Source organism: Symphalangus syndactylus, chromosome 19 (genome assembly GCF_028878055.3).
Source record: "Symphalangus syndactylus isolate Jambi chromosome 19, NHGRI_mSymSyn1-v2.1_pri, whole genome shotgun sequence".
Lineage (NCBI taxonomy): Eukaryota > Metazoa > Chordata > Mammalia > Primates > Hylobatidae > Symphalangus > Symphalangus syndactylus.
The window spans coordinates 36,737,579-36,758,813 of NC_072434.2; the positions used below are offsets into that span (position 1 = coordinate 36,737,579).

The window sequence follows — 21,235 nt, forward strand, 5'->3', positions numbered from 1 at the left end:
ACTGTGATTTGCATGGTTCTTAGCATTTACATATTACATTTGCTAGAATATGTAACAATAGTGTGATGTGAACAGACAAGGTCTAATCAACTTTTGTTATTCAACAAAACAAGCACGAGGTCAAAGAATATGTGTACTGGTATCACAAAACAAGGCAAATGAGAATACCAGGCACTAGGTAGGCAGCCAAGGCAGCATCAGTGTCAAGCAAACCTCAAAAATGAAGCAACTCCTAACACTGTGAGCTACAATGAGAAAGATCTAACAGAGAATATGGAAATAGTTAGTGCATAACAGAAACATGAATGGTACTGACTTTACTACTAAGTTATTTGGCAATTGTGAACAATGGTCAAGGTTACAATAAACAAATAATTTGGCTTATGTTGATGGTTCTGTCAGGACAATTACTAGAATAAAAGTTGAAAAAGCCATTGTTTTAGAAAGGGTCACAGAGAATGAAGATCTTGAGTATAAGTGAAGATAAAACAAAATTCACTTCTGTTCAAGAAATAAAGCATAAATATGAAACATTTGTTAGGATGTTTCCTAATCCAATGTAAATCACCCCAACGGAGATAGTGTGAACCCTTATATGGTGTATCACTGGACAGAAGAAGGAATCTGGAAATTCCAGAAGCTAAAAGGGATTATCAAGAAGGCAGCAAGTAAGGAAAGAAGCATGTGCAAAAGATTCTTAGGATTTCTACAAACTTTGAGGGGACTGAGGGTGCAATTACCTTTTTGCTGGGAAAAATTACTGAGACTGTTTCTCTCTTCCTCTAGACCTAGACAAGTCTAAAAGAATGTTGAGTAAACATAAAATATCTGTGCAGGAAGGAGGTAGAAGGAGAACTAGAAAATGTTGAGAATTACAATGTTGTACTCAGTATATTTCTTGTAAACAAGAATTCTCTGTGTAGTGACCCTCTTTATTTGGGCCTTACATTTCTAAAAGCATTACTGTGTTTTACATCCTGCTTGCTAGTAGATTCAGAGCTACCCTCCACCCAGAGGTTCCAATCTTATTTTCAAGGCATTTCTCTTAATAACCACAGAGTTTAGTCATGGTTCAAACATGTCTGACAGTGTCCTAGACAGATTCTGTAGTGGTCTTTGTGGTCATTTCCAGCTTTGTTGACTCTCCCCCAAGGGCATAATCACCAAGAATGCAAAGTGTTCACCAGACAGCTCAGGGGCAAGGGGATCATAAAAGATCCCAGAAAGCAAAAATTTAGCTTACATGAAACAAATACCAAGTTTAGCAGGACATGATTTTCATTTAAAGACTTAAAACAGTAGAACTAAAATGTTTTGTGTTACTATATTCTAAGAAAAATAAAAAGCATTTTCTTTACAGTTCTAACTTTTGCTTTAAAAAAACAGTCTGGCATGAATATCATCATATACAAGTGAAAATATAGGACAATTGAATGCAGTGTCATATTTTGTAAGTTCTAAGTGACACAAATGTTAAATTATCTTAAAAATTAAATGGCAGGTTCTATTTCATACAAAGTGAACTCTGTTTTATGTTTGACTACAATGCGAAGAGATTTTTTTTTTAAAAGAGACATGAGGTAGACAAAAAAGGGAGGACGAAACTTCTTGAGTAACCTACATACGGTTGTCTTGCATGCACTGTATCTTCATTTTGTGATCGACATTTTTTTTGTAGTATTTATTTTATACACTGAAGAGTAATTTTCTATTGAATTTTCTTAAGTAAAAGCACAATCGGATACCTTTGCTGTCATCAATATCTTCAAATTGTGATCTAGGGCCAAAGTATAATTTCTGGCCTCCAGATGTTGATACGTAGAAGTTTGGTGGCAGAATGGATGACTCTTAGTAGGGAAACAGCAACTTGAGTTCAAATATCCAGGTTCTGCACCTCCCTAACTCTGTAACCCTGATCAAGCCTTTATAAGCCTCAGTTTCCTTATCTACAAAAAGGAGATAATTTTAGAATCTTTCCATATAAAAGTTTTTGACACAGCGAATGGTACCTAGAAAGTGGCTCAGTGTGGTGGCTCATGCCTGTAATTCCAGCACTTTGGGAGGCTGAGGTGGGTGGATCACGAGGTCAGGAGTTCAAGACCAGCCTGGCCAACATGGTGAAACCCCGCCTCTATGAAAAATACAAAAAAAAATAGCTGGGCATGGTGGCAGGTGCCTGCAATCCCAGCTACTCGGGAGGCTGAGGCAGGAGAATTGCTTGAACATGGGGTGCAGAGGTTGCAGTGAGCTGAGATAGCACTACTGCACTCCAGCCTGGGTGACAGAGTGAGACTCTGTATCAAAAAAAAAAAAAAAAAAGAAAGCACCTAGTAAATGCTAACCACTGTTATTATATTAATCTGAATGCATCCTCTAATTTTGCCATTCTGATTAATAATTCTACCAAATAATTTCAAGTTATTGAACATGAAGAATAACAGATCAATTTCAAAACAAATTTGGCCTATAAGATCTGGAGGCTTACAGCCAACATCCAGAGTTATCTTGCCAGTTGCTCTTCCAGCCTCATTGATGGCTACACAGGTATAATCGCCAGCATCCAGATCTTGTGTTTCTTGAATCTTCAAAAGTCCCAAGAGGGGGTCAATAATGAGGAATGCTGAGGGCCTCAGCTCAAGATCTCCTAAGTCAAAACAAAGGGGAGAACATTAAACACTAAAGTATTAAAATTGTTTACGCTGCTATTGGTTTAATTTCAAAACTTCCAGATAAAGTTGATTGCAAAGTTTTTAAACACAAGTGTTTGGCACAACATAGACACTTTCTACAGTCTAAAGTCCAGACCTGTAATAAACTGTGTATGAATATTTTCTATTTATATCTGTATGTGTAACTAAATAAAAGAGGAGGAGTTCTTTGAAGCTACCTTGGGGAACTGGGAAAGCCTGGCAGTCACAACCAAAGCTTAGGTAACAAGGGAGTGAGGAAATGAAGGTTGAAAGGAGGTTTCTACTATCTTTGTGGCAGGATGCATTTGGTTACTCAGTAGATGTTTGAGAAACCAGAGGAATTTTATTTCTGCTAATGACCAGTGCCTTGAATTTCCCAAGAATGACTTTTATTTGAAGGCAGAAGATGCCTCAACAAAGCTATGATTTAGGTTAGGCTTTTCCTTATGCTTCCCCTCCTCCTCCTCCAGGGCATCTCCTTGCCAAAGAATAGAATTAATCAGGATGACCACTATCGTAAAAAAGTACATAGTACTGTACATAGTACTGGATGTTTAATGCCAGCTCAGTGTCCACATCTTTTTTGTTTTTGTAAAGGGTGACATCAAACATGGCAGGATTTTAAAAACTTCCAGGAATCTTGAGGGTCATTGTTCTTAGAGTTTCATAGTATTCCCAGATGTCAAGCCTGAAAAGGTATTCTCCAAAATACCTTTTGGTCAGCCATCTGACCTTGGACTGAGGATCATGGAAGTAACTGTCTTAGCTTCTAAGAAGCAAACACAACTCAGGAGCTAGTACTAAAATTCTCGAGGAGACTGCAAACAGCAACAGCCAACAGGCTCGGGGCAACAAATGGACAATTCTCTTTCTGTTTATATAATTTTCAAAGGCAAGGAGGTCACAAGAGCTCTAAATTTGAGAAAAACATTACATCAGCAACCGTCAGTGCCTAAAACAAAGTATTTTTCAGCATACCAATATTTAAAACCTCAATCATGCTTTTAAACTTGCTACTACATACCACGTGAAAATGAGAGCAGTAACTAAAGCTGTGTCGATATGCCTCTGAGAAATTTTTATAAATAAAAGCAGATGATGTTGACATAAACTTTCCTCACACCACAGGAGGATGCAATCTGACCTCCCTGTTCATCAAGTATTAAAATGTTTGGACTAAAATGCATTTAGATTTTTGGAATTTACTTTCCCCTTATATTTCTTCTGTAAATGTCAGAGGACATTAACAGGATAAAATAAAGACTTTTTTGCTAGTAGCTTTCTATCAAAATAAAAATGTTTAAAGAATAGCAGACATGAAACAAAATATAAATTGGAAAAAACTAGTTATATTAAGTTTCTGTTTTAATCACATTTTGATAGATTCTCCTTTCTTGATTTCTACTGAAAAGTTACTCATCAAATTATTGAGAAGCTATAAATACAGAACCTTTCAGATGGAAGTAAAATAGTGATTATTTACTTTTAATATTAGGTAAGACTAGAAGAATGTTATACATAGTAAAATGTATAAACTTTACTGACAATATATTCTAGGGTTTACAGTCATTACCATTGAGGAGAGTTCCCTTTTTGCTGCAGTTTAAATTCAATCTGGCCTCTGTGGATATAAAGACTAACAGAGAGATCATTATCTCTGGCATAAGATCTTTTCAAATAATTGATAAGTAAGTAGTTATCAAAAATGTTTGTTTAAAAACTTAACTGTACTCTTAAAAATTAATGGGGACCCTGGTGAATTTTTATGTGGATTATGTTTATTTGTACTGTATATATATATATATCATTTTAGAAATAAAACAGAGAAATTAAAAACATACATTCACTTATTTTTAATAAATGCATGACATTTTAGTATAATAAACATATTATATTTTTAAAATTGTATTTTCAAAACATGAGAAATGTAGTGAGAAGAGTGGCAGTGTTTCACATTTTTGCACATCTCTATAATCTCTAATGTAGCATAATACAAGACAGTTGAATGCTCATATCTGCTTCTCCACTGACTCTATTGGACATCACACATCACATAGCCTCCAGAAACTCCATTATTCACTTTTGAGATAATAAGAATAAAAAAGGCAACATCTTAGTATTATTATGAAAATAATTTTGATCTCATGAATCCCCTGAAAGAACTGTAGGAACCCCTAGAGTCTCCAAACCACATTTTAAGAACAGATCTAAATGAATAAATCTAATTTCTTTAATATTTTACCATACATATTCTTTTTATAAGATTTCAATAGTGTTTTGATTCTCCTTTGAACCCACTATATGTTGCTCATTTCTAAAAATAAAAGATCTAAAATTTCAGAGAGCATTTGTGCTTATGGAATTCCTTTTCTCTGGTGGTCTGAATGGAATACAGTTTGTTAATTTTTTTCTTTCAAACACCTACTTTATTCAATCAGAATCACCTCAAGGAAGGTATGAGGAAAAAGATATCCTTATGGTGAAGGCAGGAACTCTTCCTCCTCACCCCTATGGTTTCCATAAGGTAGCCTTTTCCCAGCCTTCCTGGTGTCTTGTCCTCAGCAGAGATGGGACTGGAAAGCCCACCTGCTCCTAACCCCCTCCATTTTGAGGCCAGTTTGCATTCACAGGAGTTTGTCTCCTCGATTTGCTGTTGGTGGTCCTAACTCTACTCTGTTTATGCATAAATTGTCTGCCTGTGACTTGGGAGGGTATGTTAGTTGACCTGATCCTGGAGGTCAGGGCAGCTCTGCCTATCATTGATGAACCCAGGGAACACATCTTACAATGTATCAAATGCCCATATTCTATCTCTGTTGGTTCATAACTTGGACAGCAAAATGATATGTTATTGAACCCACTGAGCGGTTGTATCTATAGTTGAGAGAAGAAACAGAGAGTAAATTCTAGAATCTCTCATGTGGTGGGTACCTAGTTCCCTATCTCCTCTTTTAGTTTCCAAGCTATTTGTGGGTTTAAGATGGGCATGAAGACTAATTGATTCAGGAGCACAGTCCCAGTTTGGGAGAATAAAAGACTTTTTGTGAGACTCTGCTATATACACATATATAGAAGTTGGCATTTCCATTACTTTTTTGAATTTTTATTTTCATGATAAACTATTGAATGACATTTAAAATAAAGAAGTACTGTCTATAACATATTTTCTTGATATATTTAATTATAATGTAAATTTGAAATTGGTACTGATTTCTTTGGCAATTCAAAAATTTAAGTATTTTAAGAAAGTAAAATTAGTTTATGTTGACCAACATAAATCTGATTAAGGAGCAAACTCAGAGATCCTTTCTTATCAGAGAAAACATGAAGACTAAAAATCTTTCAGTATGGACAACCAGGAAAATGGCATTACTTCCTAGTTTCCACCTTGCTTTTGATTTATATTATTTAAAACTATTTATTTTCTACATAAAGCCTTTCTTTTTCACCTCATGTTCCCTAAGAGTTTGAACTTGAGGTGAATTCCTAATTTTGTGATTATGACATCAACCTGTTGCTATGGAAATGTTTGTGATTTAACAAACAGAATCATAACAATAGTGCTTTGTACTATTTAACACTTTTCATCTGAAGATTAAAAAGTATTTCGCAAACAGCATCTCAATAATCCTAGCAACCTCCCTGTTAGGGTGTTTGCAGGATTTTTTTTCTTTTTCCCGTAATTGGAAGAACTGGAAGAAGCAGAAGCAGGGCTTTTTACACAGATATCTACTGTCAGCATCTGAGCCTGAACCAGGATCCAAGTGTACTCTCACCAAGGACAAGTGGCATATAACTGTTATTTTATTATGGAATCACAGAGGTGCAATCTTTATGATACAAATATAGAAAGATAATTTCTATAGCTGAGACAAGCATTTACCATGTATGATGTAGCTGACCTATCAATAAATACATTTATCTTTCAACTCTCTGTAAGCTTCAATGTGTATCTTTATTTGAACATGTTATAGAAAGTATCCTTGTGAATCTAGAAAACTTTTTAACAGTGAGAGCCATCATCTCTGAGAAAAGTGAACTAAAATCAGTGGGGCTATTTTAAACATTAACTGAGTATTCTTGGATAATTTTCTTCAGGAAACAATCCTAAACTAACAAAGAGAATGTTCAGCTGGATTAGCAAAGGCGAACTTTTCCTGCTTTGATTTTCACAGTCCTGTAATCCATACCAGATGTCAAATCCTGAAATTCAGAGCTGAGAATTTTGAACTATTGTCTCCAGTGAGATCATAAACACATTTTATGGGGCTGCAAAGTCACACACCAAAACAAAGTTTTAACAAATCATTTAAAAAAAAAAAAACAAAACTAAGTGAACCAGACACAAACATACTGAAGAAATGTACCTTTGAACCATTTAACTTGAGGTGGAGGAATACCAGAGGTTTTGCATTCCATAAGGGTTATATCCCCAAGGGCAACCAAGAGCTCACTCTGAATTACCGTCAATTTAGGGGCTTCTGAAAAAAAACAAAAACGCAAATAGTCAACATTTAGCACAAGACCAGATGGATTTTGTTTATGTTTACTAAATGAACCAATTAAAAAATCTATCAGAATTTATGTGCTTGTGGCCATTACAATATTTATAAACCGAAAGAAACTCTTGTAATGCATATGCACATAGGTGTATGCGATAAAAAGATCACTTATCAAGGTCAAAGAAATGATATCAGGAAAAAAATAATGACTAAAACAAAAAATAATTATGATAAAACAAACTCCAAAAAATTTAGGAAACTAATGGAAAGTTCTTCATGAAAAAGAGTTATATAAGGAAAGAAACACCTTAGAAATCAGAATACATCTTAGAGAAACAATACTAAAAGAACAGAGAGAGGAATAATTCTAAGAAAAATATAGTCAAAAGAGGGATAATGGTAAGACTGACAGCTAAATTAAGACTTGAGGATGATACAACTGTAGATGAATTTGTTAACATTTTCTACGGCATTTTAAGGATATTCATGTCTAACTACAGGAAGATACGTGCAGTCCAAGCCTAAAATTTGCATTTACAAAAAGTAGAGTCTCCTGGTTTTGACCCTTCTTTTCCCTGTGATGCTAAATATAGACATTCTCTAAATTTCTGTTCTTCACTCTGCTTCACTTGCTTGCCCAATGGTTCAGTTTGCTTAAACATTTTCTCTTAAGGAGGTATTTTAGGACTTCCTAGCTTCAGCTGAGGCATTTTTAAACAAAGCTAAGTTAGCTTCTCACAGATCACGTAATTTCTCTGCTAGAATACCTTCAGTGATTCCTACTGCTTTCAAAATTCCATCGAATCTCTTTCAAAAATTATAAATGGATGCATAGCTTTTTTTTTAACCTTACCCTCTGTTACACTTCTCACGTATCACAAGGTACAGAGCTTCACTGATAGCCCAAAACACAACAGACTTTTACTCTCCTATCTTCTTTGCCTTTCCTAAAGTTATTTCCTCTTCGTAAAATGCCCTATGCCACAACCCTTCAAATCCCACTCATTCCTCCAGACAGCCTAAATCCTGTCTCCTTTGAGAAATCTTTGCTAATTCCTCAGTCTGAATTAATCTTCCCCTCTGCCAACCTCCCACGGTAGTACTTGTCTGTCTGGCTTGTTATATTTCTGTATATATCCACCCCCATTATGTAAATTCTTGAAAAGTAAAGGCTACATGACACACGTTTTTAAAATGTTACACTCCAGTCTCCAGCACAGCATTTTGCATGCTGCATCTCTAGAGGTGCTTAATAAGTTAAAATAAATGTATTTAATATTATGGCTTCTATGTGAACGAACCAAAATTTGTTTTCACAATGGAAGTAGAATTTGGTTTCAGTCACTTGTTCCGCATTCCCAGCTGTTTTTCCCTCTACACTGTGGTTTTCTGTGAACATTTTAAATTCAATTATCTCCAAATCTGAGCCCACTTTCCCTCTAAAGGTGTTCACCATGTGCCTTCTTTATTTCTATAAATGAGATCACTTCTTTCCAGGCTCTCAATTCAATACTTGTGACATTTTGGTTCTCTCCCTCACCTATACCTTCAAGTACAATTCTCTATCTTTATTATCTCTTTTGAATCCTTTCTTCTCTACTGACAATTTCATTATCTTACTATGAATGAGACTGAATAAGAATGAATGAAAGGGTGGATTGCTAGCCATTGATTATTCACAATTTATAACCTGGATCTGAGTATATGATACCTTTATCCTTTATTTGACTAATAAAGACAAAATTAAATAGAAATCTTCTATAGAATAATTTTCATGAAGTACGCTTCCAATAAATGTTTAAGTTTGGAGGAGGAAATTGAAGATAAAAAGTAAAAATCTTACTATATACAGTTTTGAATATAAGTAGAAATTATAAAATAGAAGTTAAGCTAGAAAGGAAATAGAATTTATTAATTTAAAAGTAAAATATTGCAGAGAACAGATGAACAGTGGAAAGATAGAACTTTGTGGACAATACGAAATTATTCCATAACCTGGAAGCTTCCTTGATTTCTGTGGACTAATGAAGCTTTTCACTCTATGAACTTTTAACTTAAATTAGTTACAATATTTGCTTCAATCAGTGTGTGAAATGAATAATAAAGTATAATACCATGTATACATTACTAATATTAACTTTTCAAAAAAGTACTTTTGCATTGCTTGATGTGATATTCATCCTATTTTAATTGCCTTTTAAAGTGATTATACTTGCCAATGTATCTGAGAGTAGAACTCTGTTTATCTGTTCCCGCTGAATTACTTGCCAGGCAACCATAGATCCCTGCATCTTTGGGAGCTGCATTTTTGATAAATAAGGTACCATCTGAGGTCATCCTATACCTGTGAATAAAAAACAAAAAGAATATAAAATTGAAAATACCACAATAGTAATATCAAGATAATATAGTGCTTTCCTTTAAAATATTTTCAAATGTTTTAGAGTTACATTTTTGGTGTTGATTGTAGAAATGGTTACCATCATTATTTTATAAGCAGAAATGCAATAATAATAATAATATCATGTATCCAATATTGGCTACATGCCAGCCGCTGCACTAGAAACTTTACATTTATTTTAATCTAAAATTTTCCTAACACCCTAGTGAGTTAAATACTATTAATATCCCTGATTTACAGGTGAGCAAAGAGGTTACATAACTCACCCAAAGCCAGAGTTAGTAAATGGAAGAATTGGAATTTTCACCCAGGCAATCTTGCTCCATGTGGTGAACTGCTATAGTAAATGGTTCTTCAAAATGAAAACCTTAGAGATGTAATGTCTCATGTCACACAGTGAGTCTGTGAGGAGTCTAGGAATAGAATCTGGCTCAACTGGCTGGATCATACCTATGACCTCTTTACTGCCAAACCCAGAGTAATGGAAGACCCATGGCTGGATACTTTGTTGTTTATAGTCCACATGTTTATTATACTCTAGGAGCATGTGTGGATTCAATGCCTTTAAAAAGCACCCAGTGGAATAAAATACTACCCACTGTAGTTTGGTAAAAATGGAAGTAATAACAAAGAACGTCTGAACACATTTTAATTAGAGCTACTCGTCTGTTCTTGACCTCTCTCTTCTGTTAAATCCAGGACAATGTCTTTAATAGATCTGTTGAAACTATATGTTATTTTACCTCACAGAAAGTTTATTACCCTCATTTCAATTACTCAAGTTAAACTAACTGATTGGTGCTACGTTTGCAACTCAAAGTACTGGGAAGCACTTGGTCCCAGCTATTGAATTCAAGACTCAATAACCTCAAACTTTATAAAGTCATCATTTATATTATTTTTGACATTCATAGCCTGTTTAGAAAATGTAAAGCTAAGTATTGTGGTCAAACCTCCCTTAATATCAGGGATTTGGTCATATTAGTTTGGTCCAGAAGTCTCATCAATTTTTCTCACTCAATAAAAACAAAAACATGATACAAACCCAGTACCTGTGTGAACCCACAATAAACGTATCATTAACGGTCCAGGCAATCTTTGGTTTGGGATACCCTGTTGCAGAACACATGATGGAGACCTCAGACCCTCCTGTGAAAGACTGATTCTTGGGCATCACAGTGACTTTGGGTGGTTCTGCAAATAAAAATATACGTATGTAGAAAAATGCCAATTTATCTTGATGTTAGAAGCTTCCTGTGTTAGCAGATTTGTAGGTTTCTCACCATCACATCTTTATTGCCTTCCTCTATGGATGACCCCCATCACGGATATGGCAGGAAAGAAACCAATGGTAATGAAAACAAGGGAAGTAAACTCTCTTTGAAAGTTAAATGAATTTGATCCCGATGTTATATTTTTGTGTTTCCACTGGTTACCATGAAGCCCCTTGCTGGCTTGCTTCCACCAGCTGACCTACAGTTTATGCCACTAATCTGACACTTCCCTATAAACCTCTTCCCAGGCAAAGTCTCTAAATAGAGCTTTTGGCTCTTTCTAGACAACGAATGTAGGATTGGAGCCACAGCTTGTCCTGACTATGCTGTCTGCTTTGTTCAACCTGATCTTTCTCTTTTTATTTATTTGATCATAAGTTTGTTATGGTCAGAAACCATATACTCATATTATTCCATATTCTATTATATTCTATAGCATTTAACATCCTTTGCATATCATGCAGTGGCTCGTATATAAAAGACACTTAAAACTTTTGATGGAACGCAGTTTCCTAAACTGTAACCTGGCTCTGAATTGTAATGTCTGCCTGTCCCTCCCAAGATCCTGCTACACTGGTCATTTGACTCATGTCCGTGCATCCACAGGACCTCAACTTAAAAAAAAATCAGTTATTCAAACTTTCTCTTTCATTACACTTCTATGGCAGGAAAAAGACTTTTGAAAATACAACACTAAATCAGGAATTTATCATCAAAAAGAAAACAATTCTCTGAGATAATTCTGGGATGTTGATATATTTGTTTTAATAGATTACATGTTTTACATCTATATTACCACACAATAAGAATTAATCTTCAAAGAAGGTAACATCAAAGATATATTAAGTAGCTCCTAATATAAATATCCACCAGTTAATAAGGTAAACAAAAGTAAATTAATTTCCAGTGTTTGAAACAGACAGATTTCATAAGTATTAACAGAAATAAATAAATTCATTCAATGACATCTGCTTTTTGCATAATTATTATGTGCCAGGCACTGTGCTAACTTGCAGGGACACACAGATGAACCTAACAGGCATGCTGTCTGCTTTCCATTTAATTTGGTTTTTACTATAAATAAAATTGAGAAATTCAGTTAGCCAGTTAGATGTGAATATATTTATGATATATCTTTCCTGTAAGTTGGTCTGCAAATTGTGGCTTAGTTTCACTAAGAAACCACTAGCTTGGGGAATCTCTATACATGTGAAAGAGATACAAATGGTACTGCTGGGTGGCAACAGCTACATAACTGAAGGAAGCTAATTAGTGCCTAATTGCTAGCAGCTTACAATTGTCCCCCTCCCCTTTTTTTCCTGTTTACATTGTGTTTTTCAAATTATGATCTAGTCTTTGAAGTTAATGTTTAAAGGATTTTTTCCGGTCCATGAACTTGGTTGATAGCCTCATTATTCCATGGATTCCTGTTGGTGAGCATAGGGCTAGAGAAATGTGTGAGGTCAAGGGCAGACTGACTATGGCCAGTAAGTTCAAATTGTGACTCCATCTGGAGTCCATCAATTCTGAAATTCTGAAGGGCTACACATGCTGTAGGGATGCTGCAGATAATCCTCAGGGGATAAGAGGGAAAAAAAAATGAATAGTTCTTTCTCTTTGGAATTTATTGAAATGCACATTTATTCAGTCCCATCTTCCTAAAATAAAATGCTTCTCATGTCTAGCTATTGACATGGAATTGCTGCAAAGATTCAAGCAACTCTCAGAATTTTTGCCCAAACTTGGTGTCTTCCAATGTAGTCTGCCAGAAACGGCCTGGCATCTCTCCCAGCAAGAATCCTACTGGTAGGCTCTGTAGTTCAGATATCAAAGTAAAAATAAGTCAGTTACCGAAACCAGGATGCAGAGAGCTAAGAGGTCATTGAGCAAATACAGCCTGGGCATAGGGTGCTACTCAGGATCATGAAATAAGTCTGTGTGCAACACACAGATGGGATGATATCATCCCACAGGAGGTGAGAAATTTACCATTCCCTTAGAATATTCCTGCTGATTGCCGGGCGTGGTGGTTCACGCCTGTAATCCCAACACTTTGGGAGGCTGAGGCAGATGGATCACCTGAGGTCGGGAGTTTGAGACCATCCTGACTAGCATGAAGAAACTCTGTCTCTACTAAATATACAAAAATTAGCCGAGTGTAGTGGTGCATGCCTGTAATCCCAGCTACTCAGGAGGCTGAGGCAGGAGAATCGCTTGATCCCGGGAGGCAGAGGTTGCAGTGAGCCAAGATCATGCCATTGCCTTCCAGCCTGGAGAACAAGAGCAAAACTCCGTCTCAAAAAAAAAAAAAGAATATTCCTGCTGATAAGATACTTAGAAAGAACATGAACAAATACAGAGGAGCAAAATTAGATTTCTACCAAATAACAGTTGAATAAAATTGGTCAAAATGAATTAGACTTTACTTAATCAGGTTAAATAACGATATAATAGATTTCACTAAGTTATTTCAACTGCTAATTTTTTAATTCCTAGAAAAACCTCCTCATTTTAATGAAGTAGTTTCAATGGAGCAAGAACATGGAATTGAAGAACCACAGTTCAACTCCATCAATGAAGTAACATCATTTGCCAACTAACAAACTGAGTCTACATCTCTTTATTTGCAATGTAAAGCCCCATCATGACAGGGAAAAAAAAAAAATAGTACTAATGTTGGATTTAGAAGTCCGGAGTTCAGTTTTAGGCTTTGGAGAGAAGTAATCCATTTTTACTTGGGATTTCCAATCTCATATCACCACCATCATCATTATCACCATTATCATCACCACCAACACCATTATGAGCAACCAACACCATCACCATCAAGAACAACTTGCTTTTACTAGCCAAAGCAATGGGAACACAGCACTCTATTAGGTGGCAAGGTATTAATTTGCTTTTTATTTAATTATAACAAAAGCAAAAAAACATGTTTTTGTAATTGCCTATCAATAATTTAGAAGAATTTAATATAAATATAAAATAAAAACCGACACTACTTTAAGAATTGGGTATCTTAATACACTATTAATGGTAAGATTAGCAAAAATGAAGTGTAAGCAGGCATGAAAACAGCCATCTCACTGCCTACAAAGACTAGGGAAGAAAAAATCTCACCTAACTCTCTTGGAAACTGCCAACACTATGTTCAAGCTCAGGAGACGTATTTCCTGTCAGCTGGGTCTGATTTGTTGCTCTTAAGCTTCTGGTAGGAAATTTCTCAGAGAAAATACCTAAGGACTTTTTCTTCAAAGTTATTTAATCACCACCAATAAACTAATTAGATAATGCAAATGATTTAATTACCTAAGCCACAATTAGCAATATTTATCACCACTGGTATATTTAGAGTACTTAGGCAAATTTCTGTGTGTTTTCATTTTTTCAGCCAGCAAACATTTACTGAGTACCGACAATGTTTCAGACACCTTATGCCTTCAAAGATCTCACAGACACTATAAAGTATATTATGTAAAATTAGGAACTAAATCTCTTTCTAGTAGTCAGTTCATTGAAATAGGAAAGTGGTGCTTTCTTTCCGTCAGTGCCTATTATATACCAGGTATCTAACTCTAGACCCATCATTTATTTTCCACAATAATACTATGTAGCAAGTGTTACTGCCATTTTACAAATAAACTATGGCTCAAAATGGTTAAATAATTTGCCCAGTCACTCAAAGGTGGAGCTGGAATTCAAATGCAGACGTTGCTTGCTCCATGGTGTCTGTCTATACCTTAATGGGAAATAATAGTAGCTACCTCATAGCGTTATTATGGACTAGCTAGGTTAATATACATAAAACACTTAGAACAATGCCTGGCATGTAGTAGGCACAATGTAACTTCTGCTATTATTAGTAGTATTCCTCTATATAGCAACATGTGACAAAGAATGACCAAATAAAGTTATAGCATTTAAAATACATCTGTGCATATGTACTATCTAGACATTTACAAATGAAATTTGATCACCACAATCCTCACACTTACATACGTCATTTAGATCATTTAGATTATATACCCTATTTCAGCCTGTGCGTGGTGGCTCACGCTTGTAATCCCAGCATTTTCGGAGGCCAAGGCAGGAGGATCGCTTGAACCTAGGAGTTCAAGACCAGTCTGGGCAACAGGGCAAAAACCCGTCTCTACTAAAAATAGAAAAATTAGCCTGGCGTGATGGTGCACGCCTGTAGTCCCAGCTGCTACTTGGAAGACTGAGGTGGGAGGATCACCTGGGCCCAGGAGGCAGAGGTTGCAGTGAGCCGAAGGTTGCAGTGAGCCGAAGGTTGCAGTGAGTCAAAGGTTGCAGTGAGCCAAGATCGCATCACTGCACTCCAGTTTGGGTGTGAATGAGGCCCTTTCTCAAAAAAAGATTATATACCCTATTTATAAACAATATTTGTTATATCTTATTTAATTCTTCTGAAATCTGAAATATTTCTAGATACTTAAAGTTTACTAGAAATTTCAATAAAATAGATAAAATTAGATTTTTTCCTCTGTTTTACTGATGGAAAAAGCATGCTACTTACCATGTCACGTGGCACATGTTAAAAAGAGTTATCATAATATAATGAGCATGTGGTTATAATATTATTTTCATACTTAGTGAAGTAATTCTCATCATACAATACTGACTTCATCAACCATCTTGAGAAATATTTCCTTTTTCGTTGCAATATTCTCTCTGGTGACATGGCCTAATTAATGACAGACATCCACCCTTTCCTGATACCATAGAAGACAAATTAATACTTCTAATATTCATACAGAAAAACATCAAGGAGAAAAGGAGGCTTTGTCTGGCACTTTGATTTCCATGTCACAACATGTGATTATGGAAGAGATGTCAGCTACACACTGAATATGCTCAGATTGAACAAGGACTCCTGGGTTGATCTCCAGCCTTGAAAATCCTCCTCATAAGGGAACAACTAGTGGAATCAACAGAAAACTATTTCTGTTGTCAGATAAATAGGAAAACAATCTTAAACAAAACCTTAAACTCCTACTATATACATAAAAACTTCCCCTTCTCTCCCATACTTATGTAACCTTTACTCAGAAGCAGTATAAGGATTTGAAAATTAAGCAGCCACTGTATCAACTCAACAGTGACAAATTGCTTTAGCCTATTTTGTAAAATTTTGCAAAAGTCACTCACATTTTGTTTCTAAATTGGGGTGAATTAATATAAACAATACTTTAAAAATAACAACTATAAATTTTTCATGAGATAATTACCAGATTTTGTTCTAAAACATGATTTTAAATGCAAGCAGTAATATGCTGGCTTGTGCTGGAACTGGAAAAGAAAGTACTTACATAATGACATTTCTAACTGCTGATGTGATTCAAATAACCCATTGAAGTTAACATGGAAACATGATAGATAAGGGTAATGACCAAGACTTCCCTATAGTGTTATTGTCACACTGAGGTTTATTCAGCAATTAAGGAATTATACATCTATTGGGTGCAATTATGTTTTTCCCTCTGTGCAAGGCACTATGGGTTTAAAAAATGACAATGTGATATTGTGAAATATATATTTTGTCTTTGTCCCATTTCCTGACATACAGCTACTAAAATCCTTGGAATCTTGGTAGTGATAAAAGTTTCTTTTGCACGCTAATAAGATGATTGGTGACTGGGGATCCCCAGATGGCTTCAGGATGGGGCTAACTCACCAGAAAGACCAAGGCAGGATGGAACTTTCAATCCCACCCTCAAAATCCAGAGAAGGGAGAGGAGATGAAGGCAGAGATGATCACTGATGGCCCGTGATATAATCAATCATGTCTACAGAAGGACATCTCCATAAAAACCAAAACCAAAAAAAAAAGCCAGGGTTCAGAGAGCTTCTAAAATAGTTAAACATGCAGAGAATAGCTGAACACATAGAGGTTCCTGGAGGATGATGTGAAGCTCTGTGCCACTTCTACCATACCTCACCCTATGGCTGTTCATCTGTATCCTTTGTAATATCCTTTATAATAAATGAGTAAAAGTAAAGTGTGTCCCTGGGTTCTGTGAGCCACTCTAGCAAATTAATCAAACTCCTGGAGGGGGTTGTAGGAACCCTGATTTATAGCCAGTCAGAAGCACAAATCACAACCTACAGCTTGCAATTGGCATCAGAAGCGGGTGGACCATCTTGTAGGATGGAGCCTTCAATCTGTGGGATCTAGATAGTTTCAGAAATGAATTGGAGGATCACCCAGCTGGTGTCTGCTGGAGAACTGCTTGGTGTATGGGGAAAAAAAATCCCACATATCTGATGTCAGAAGTGAAGTTTGGTATATGGAATGGGAAAAATACACTTTGACTTTTCCTATATCTCTAATAGACAAGAAGTATCTCACAGTGTATATATAATATGATTGAGAAATAATGACTAAACACTTGATTAAGTGCAAAATTGTGTGGCAAAAATAAATTCTAGAGGATAACCAAACAAAGAGATCAGTATCAGAAAGGCAGTGGTTTATGAGATGGTTCACATTATAGGTAGAATTTAGATAGGGATAATAGAACTAGAATAAGGATGACAACATTTGGAGGCAGTGAGGATGCCTCTGTGACTCAAGTAATGTAAACTGGAGTTGGGACAAATCACGGAAGGATGAAAAGTAATGAAACAAGGGCTAGGGTCAAAGCAGTAGGAAACAGCACACCTTTGAAGGTGTAATGGACATAGATCCTGACAGAGAAAATGTTCAGTGGCCACCAAAAGTCCAGCTCTGGCAACCAAAGACAGGACAAGAGCAACACCTATCCATTCTTTTGAGAAATTCATTACTGAGAAAATTCAAAACTCATAGATACCCAAAATTATCTGTCTAAGAGTAGTATGACTATAAAATTAGCAGCATCAATAATATTTTATGATATGAAAGAATTAATCTAATAACTTGTCTACCTATAATTCAGAATTAGTTACACATAGAGGCTTAATATCAATAGCAAGTTCAAATATTCAGTTACCCATTTAAGAAAACATGCATAAAGAAAAGATGCACGGCTACCTTATTCTTTGAAGATACATAGTACTCACATATTGAAAGGAAACATTTTTATTTCTTTTTTTTTCTCTATGCATTGCTTTATGAGGATACAATTCAGTATTAAATGTTAAAAGAATTGTGTAGGAGTTAGTCTGTGGACAGAGGGTGTAAATTTTATTCTGGGGTAATTAGAAAAGCACAAAAAGGTTTTCAATGAATGAACAGTTAAAACAATATTTAGGGAAAATTCACTTGGCTGCCCAGTGGAAGATGGATTGGAAGAGGGGAAGAAAGTCCCCCATTCTAAAAGAAAGTAAGTCCATAAAAAGAGGATTCTAATAGCTTAGTTTGAGTTGGATGAGCATGGTGTCAGTGGCTACGATGAGGAAAGGAGTGATATGAGATACAGTGAAATACTGACCTAACCATGCATAGAAAAAGGTGAAGGGACCTTAATCTAAAAATACTATTACCTGGGGGATAGTTCCACTGAACTCTAAATTTTACAATTGCTCATTTTCACTGATCCCTATCAGCAATGCTAAGCACCCACTGATTCAAGCATCAGTCCAAAGAAAATATCTCCCATTATGGACATACATGTCCATAAATAAAGACGGCATAAGAAATTCCATTTTAAAAAAATTGATATACTGTTAGGTGTGGTCTGGGTAAAAGAGAATAGAGAGAGAGAAGTAAGGTATGATTACTGAAAAGAGATACTAAGTGCCCTGACTGCCAGTCTAGTGCTCTTTCATTACCCCAAGAAGCAATTAACAGAATCAGCAACCCAGGGACTTTTATCTCTGTAGCTGTCAGTATTTTTTTAAGTGGGATCATACATTTTTAGATGTTTTCATTTTCCCTCTCAAAGGATTTGTGCTCAGAAGGAATCTAGAGGATCAACAATTGTTGATTGTTTAAAAAGGCATTACCTTTTGAAAAAAGCATCTTACAGCTGCCTATTGATCTCTGTGGTGGAAAATTCTCAAGCTTCTCTCAGTGTTCCTAGTGATATGTTTATGCAATAAGGAATTGATAGTACTCAGGAGAAGAAAGATACTCCATTGATTAACATTTACTGTTAAGTTTTTTTCTTACTTGAGTTCTCACAACGAAACCTAAGTACTCTAATTTGGAGACAGTTAAAACCCACATTCAACCAAACCACCAAATTAATTTATCTTTCTGAAAACATAATAGGGACTGTTATTATGTTCACAAATATATTTTTCATTATGGGTAATATATTCCTGAAAATGTTCAATGATCTAACATCAAGCAATGCTACATGAGAAACTGAAAGAAAATTAGAATTTAATTAAGGGAACTAATTTCTATTGAGTTGTATAGCCTGTAAATGTGTTTTACAGGATCTCTGATCCTTCTAAGTATCTATATTTCCTATAGAAAAAGTTAACTTCAAAAAGTTACATAATGACTATCATTGAGCCTGCTGATAATTGTAATTAGTAGCTATATCCCATTCTAACAGTGTGCCTACTGATTCAGGTCAATCAGCTTATTTAAAACATTGACATTGTTTTCAAATGCATTTTCATTTCTGATTAGGGAGGTAAGTCCAGCAAGTTCTGGTGCTAACTTTTCCACGTGAAACTAGCACAATGAAAAATACAAAATCTCACTAAGAATGATTTACAATGGACAAATGTGCTTGTTCACATAACTTTTCTGTAATTTTCAACTAGTGTAAATGGCAATGAATACATTTAAACATTTTTAACTTTTCACATGCCTACTAAAGAGTTCCTCTTAAGTGGCCAGGGATTTCTTCCAAAGAGAAAAAAATGAAAATTAAAACCAATCAACCAAACAAACCAAAACAAACAACAAAATATCAGTTGCCTTGGGAAGGAAGCAAGGGCCACTGAAATCCCAAATGGAACAAGATGCAACATTTCCAAATGATATCTCATCAATGGGAGTACGAGAACCACCTCTTCAAAATGGCGGAGTTATTTCTGAGTGGCAATAATTCAAGTAAATTATTATCATGGTTTATCAATGTGACAGTTGCAGTAAGTTTCCTAAAACTTCTGCTCTTGTTATTTCTGCCTTTCTTCTTTCTCTAGAAGACTAGAGCTGTACAGTCCAATATGGTAGCCACATCTGTATCCACATAGGTTTACTTAAATTCAAATTTATAAATCAAATTCCAAATGAGTTCCTTGGGTGCACTAGCCATATTTTAATTGTTCAATTGCGAAACGTAGTTAGCAGCTGCCACATGAGCAGTACAGATGGAAAATACTTCCATCATTGCAGAAAGTCCTATTGGACAACCCTGAACTAGAAAGGTCTATTAAATCTCAGAGGGAAGATTGCTAATTGATTGCCTTACCAGTAGGTGGTGCATTGGCAACAAAACACCCAGGCAAAGAATTACACAAAATCTATCTAGACAGTTATATGCTGGATTTACCCGCCCCCACAACCCCTGCCAACAAAAAAGAATTCCACATTTCAAACACCATTATGGTTATAAAATTCAGTTAATAAGAGAAGAGCAACAGTTTCAGGGATATTAATGATAAATAAGGGCTAGATTAGATTTCAATGACAGACTCTTAATGGCAAATATGCATGAAGATTTCTTTTCTTAAGAATCTAGTTTCTGTTTCCCCAATATAGGTTGTAAGGATGTATATACACATGGCAAAGGTTTGCCTCCTTATTATCCATTTTCAGTAACTCTTAGTACAAAATTATTTATGTCAACAATGTTTCCACTTAATACTATTTTTTCTTTCCTTAACAAAAAAGTCGTGAACTTAGCAGCTTCTTTGGGTAACTAGCCAAAACAGGTGAAGACAAAAAATATGGTTGATAGGAAGAATGAAATTTTAAGAGGTCTTGTTTTTACTCACTTAGAAAACTTTCAACTAAATGATGACAAGCACTGATTATCACACAGCCTTTTCTTTACTGCATCTGATTTATAACAATTTCCCCAAATCACAGAATTTTCGAATAAGACAGAAAGGCCAAAGTTTAGACTCGCCTTCCCATTTGGCCTAGAAAAGAGTGGCAAATCATAATTAGCACCATTACTTCCTGGCATATTAGAAGGAGACTCTTGACGTTTTACACATATGTACATGTGTCTCCTAATCCAGACTCAACAACAGCAACATGTTTTGCCTATCAAAAGTTGGTTATAGTGCTCAAGAAAGGGATAATTTCACATAAATATGTAAAAGTCACAGAATCAAAATCATATGAAAGTGGATCTACACAGCACTTCTTGAAGGAAAGACTAAAAAATCTAGCCTTTAATGTATGTTGATAGATAAATTTATTTGCTACCTTAGTATATATCAGGGAAGCAACCATAC

At 35.5% G+C, this 21,235-nt stretch overlaps 1 protein-coding gene across 1 annotated transcript in view; it reads right to left on the reverse strand.

Annotated features, from left to right (window-relative positions):
- The window catches only part of HMCN1 (hemicentin 1), a 438,669-nt gene that overhangs the window by 217,863 nt on the left and 199,571 nt on the right, over positions 1-21,235 (reverse strand). The window contains exons 12-15 of the mRNA XM_055234444.1: positions 10,646-10,787; positions 9,409-9,536; positions 7,058-7,171; positions 2,486-2,644 (exon numbers count right to left, since the gene is read on the reverse strand). Coding sequence (XP_055090419.1) covers positions 2,486-2,644; positions 7,058-7,171; positions 9,409-9,536; positions 10,646-10,787 — 543 coding nt within the window. The remainder of the gene's footprint in view (positions 1-2,485; positions 2,645-7,057; positions 7,172-9,408; positions 9,537-10,645; positions 10,788-21,235) is intronic.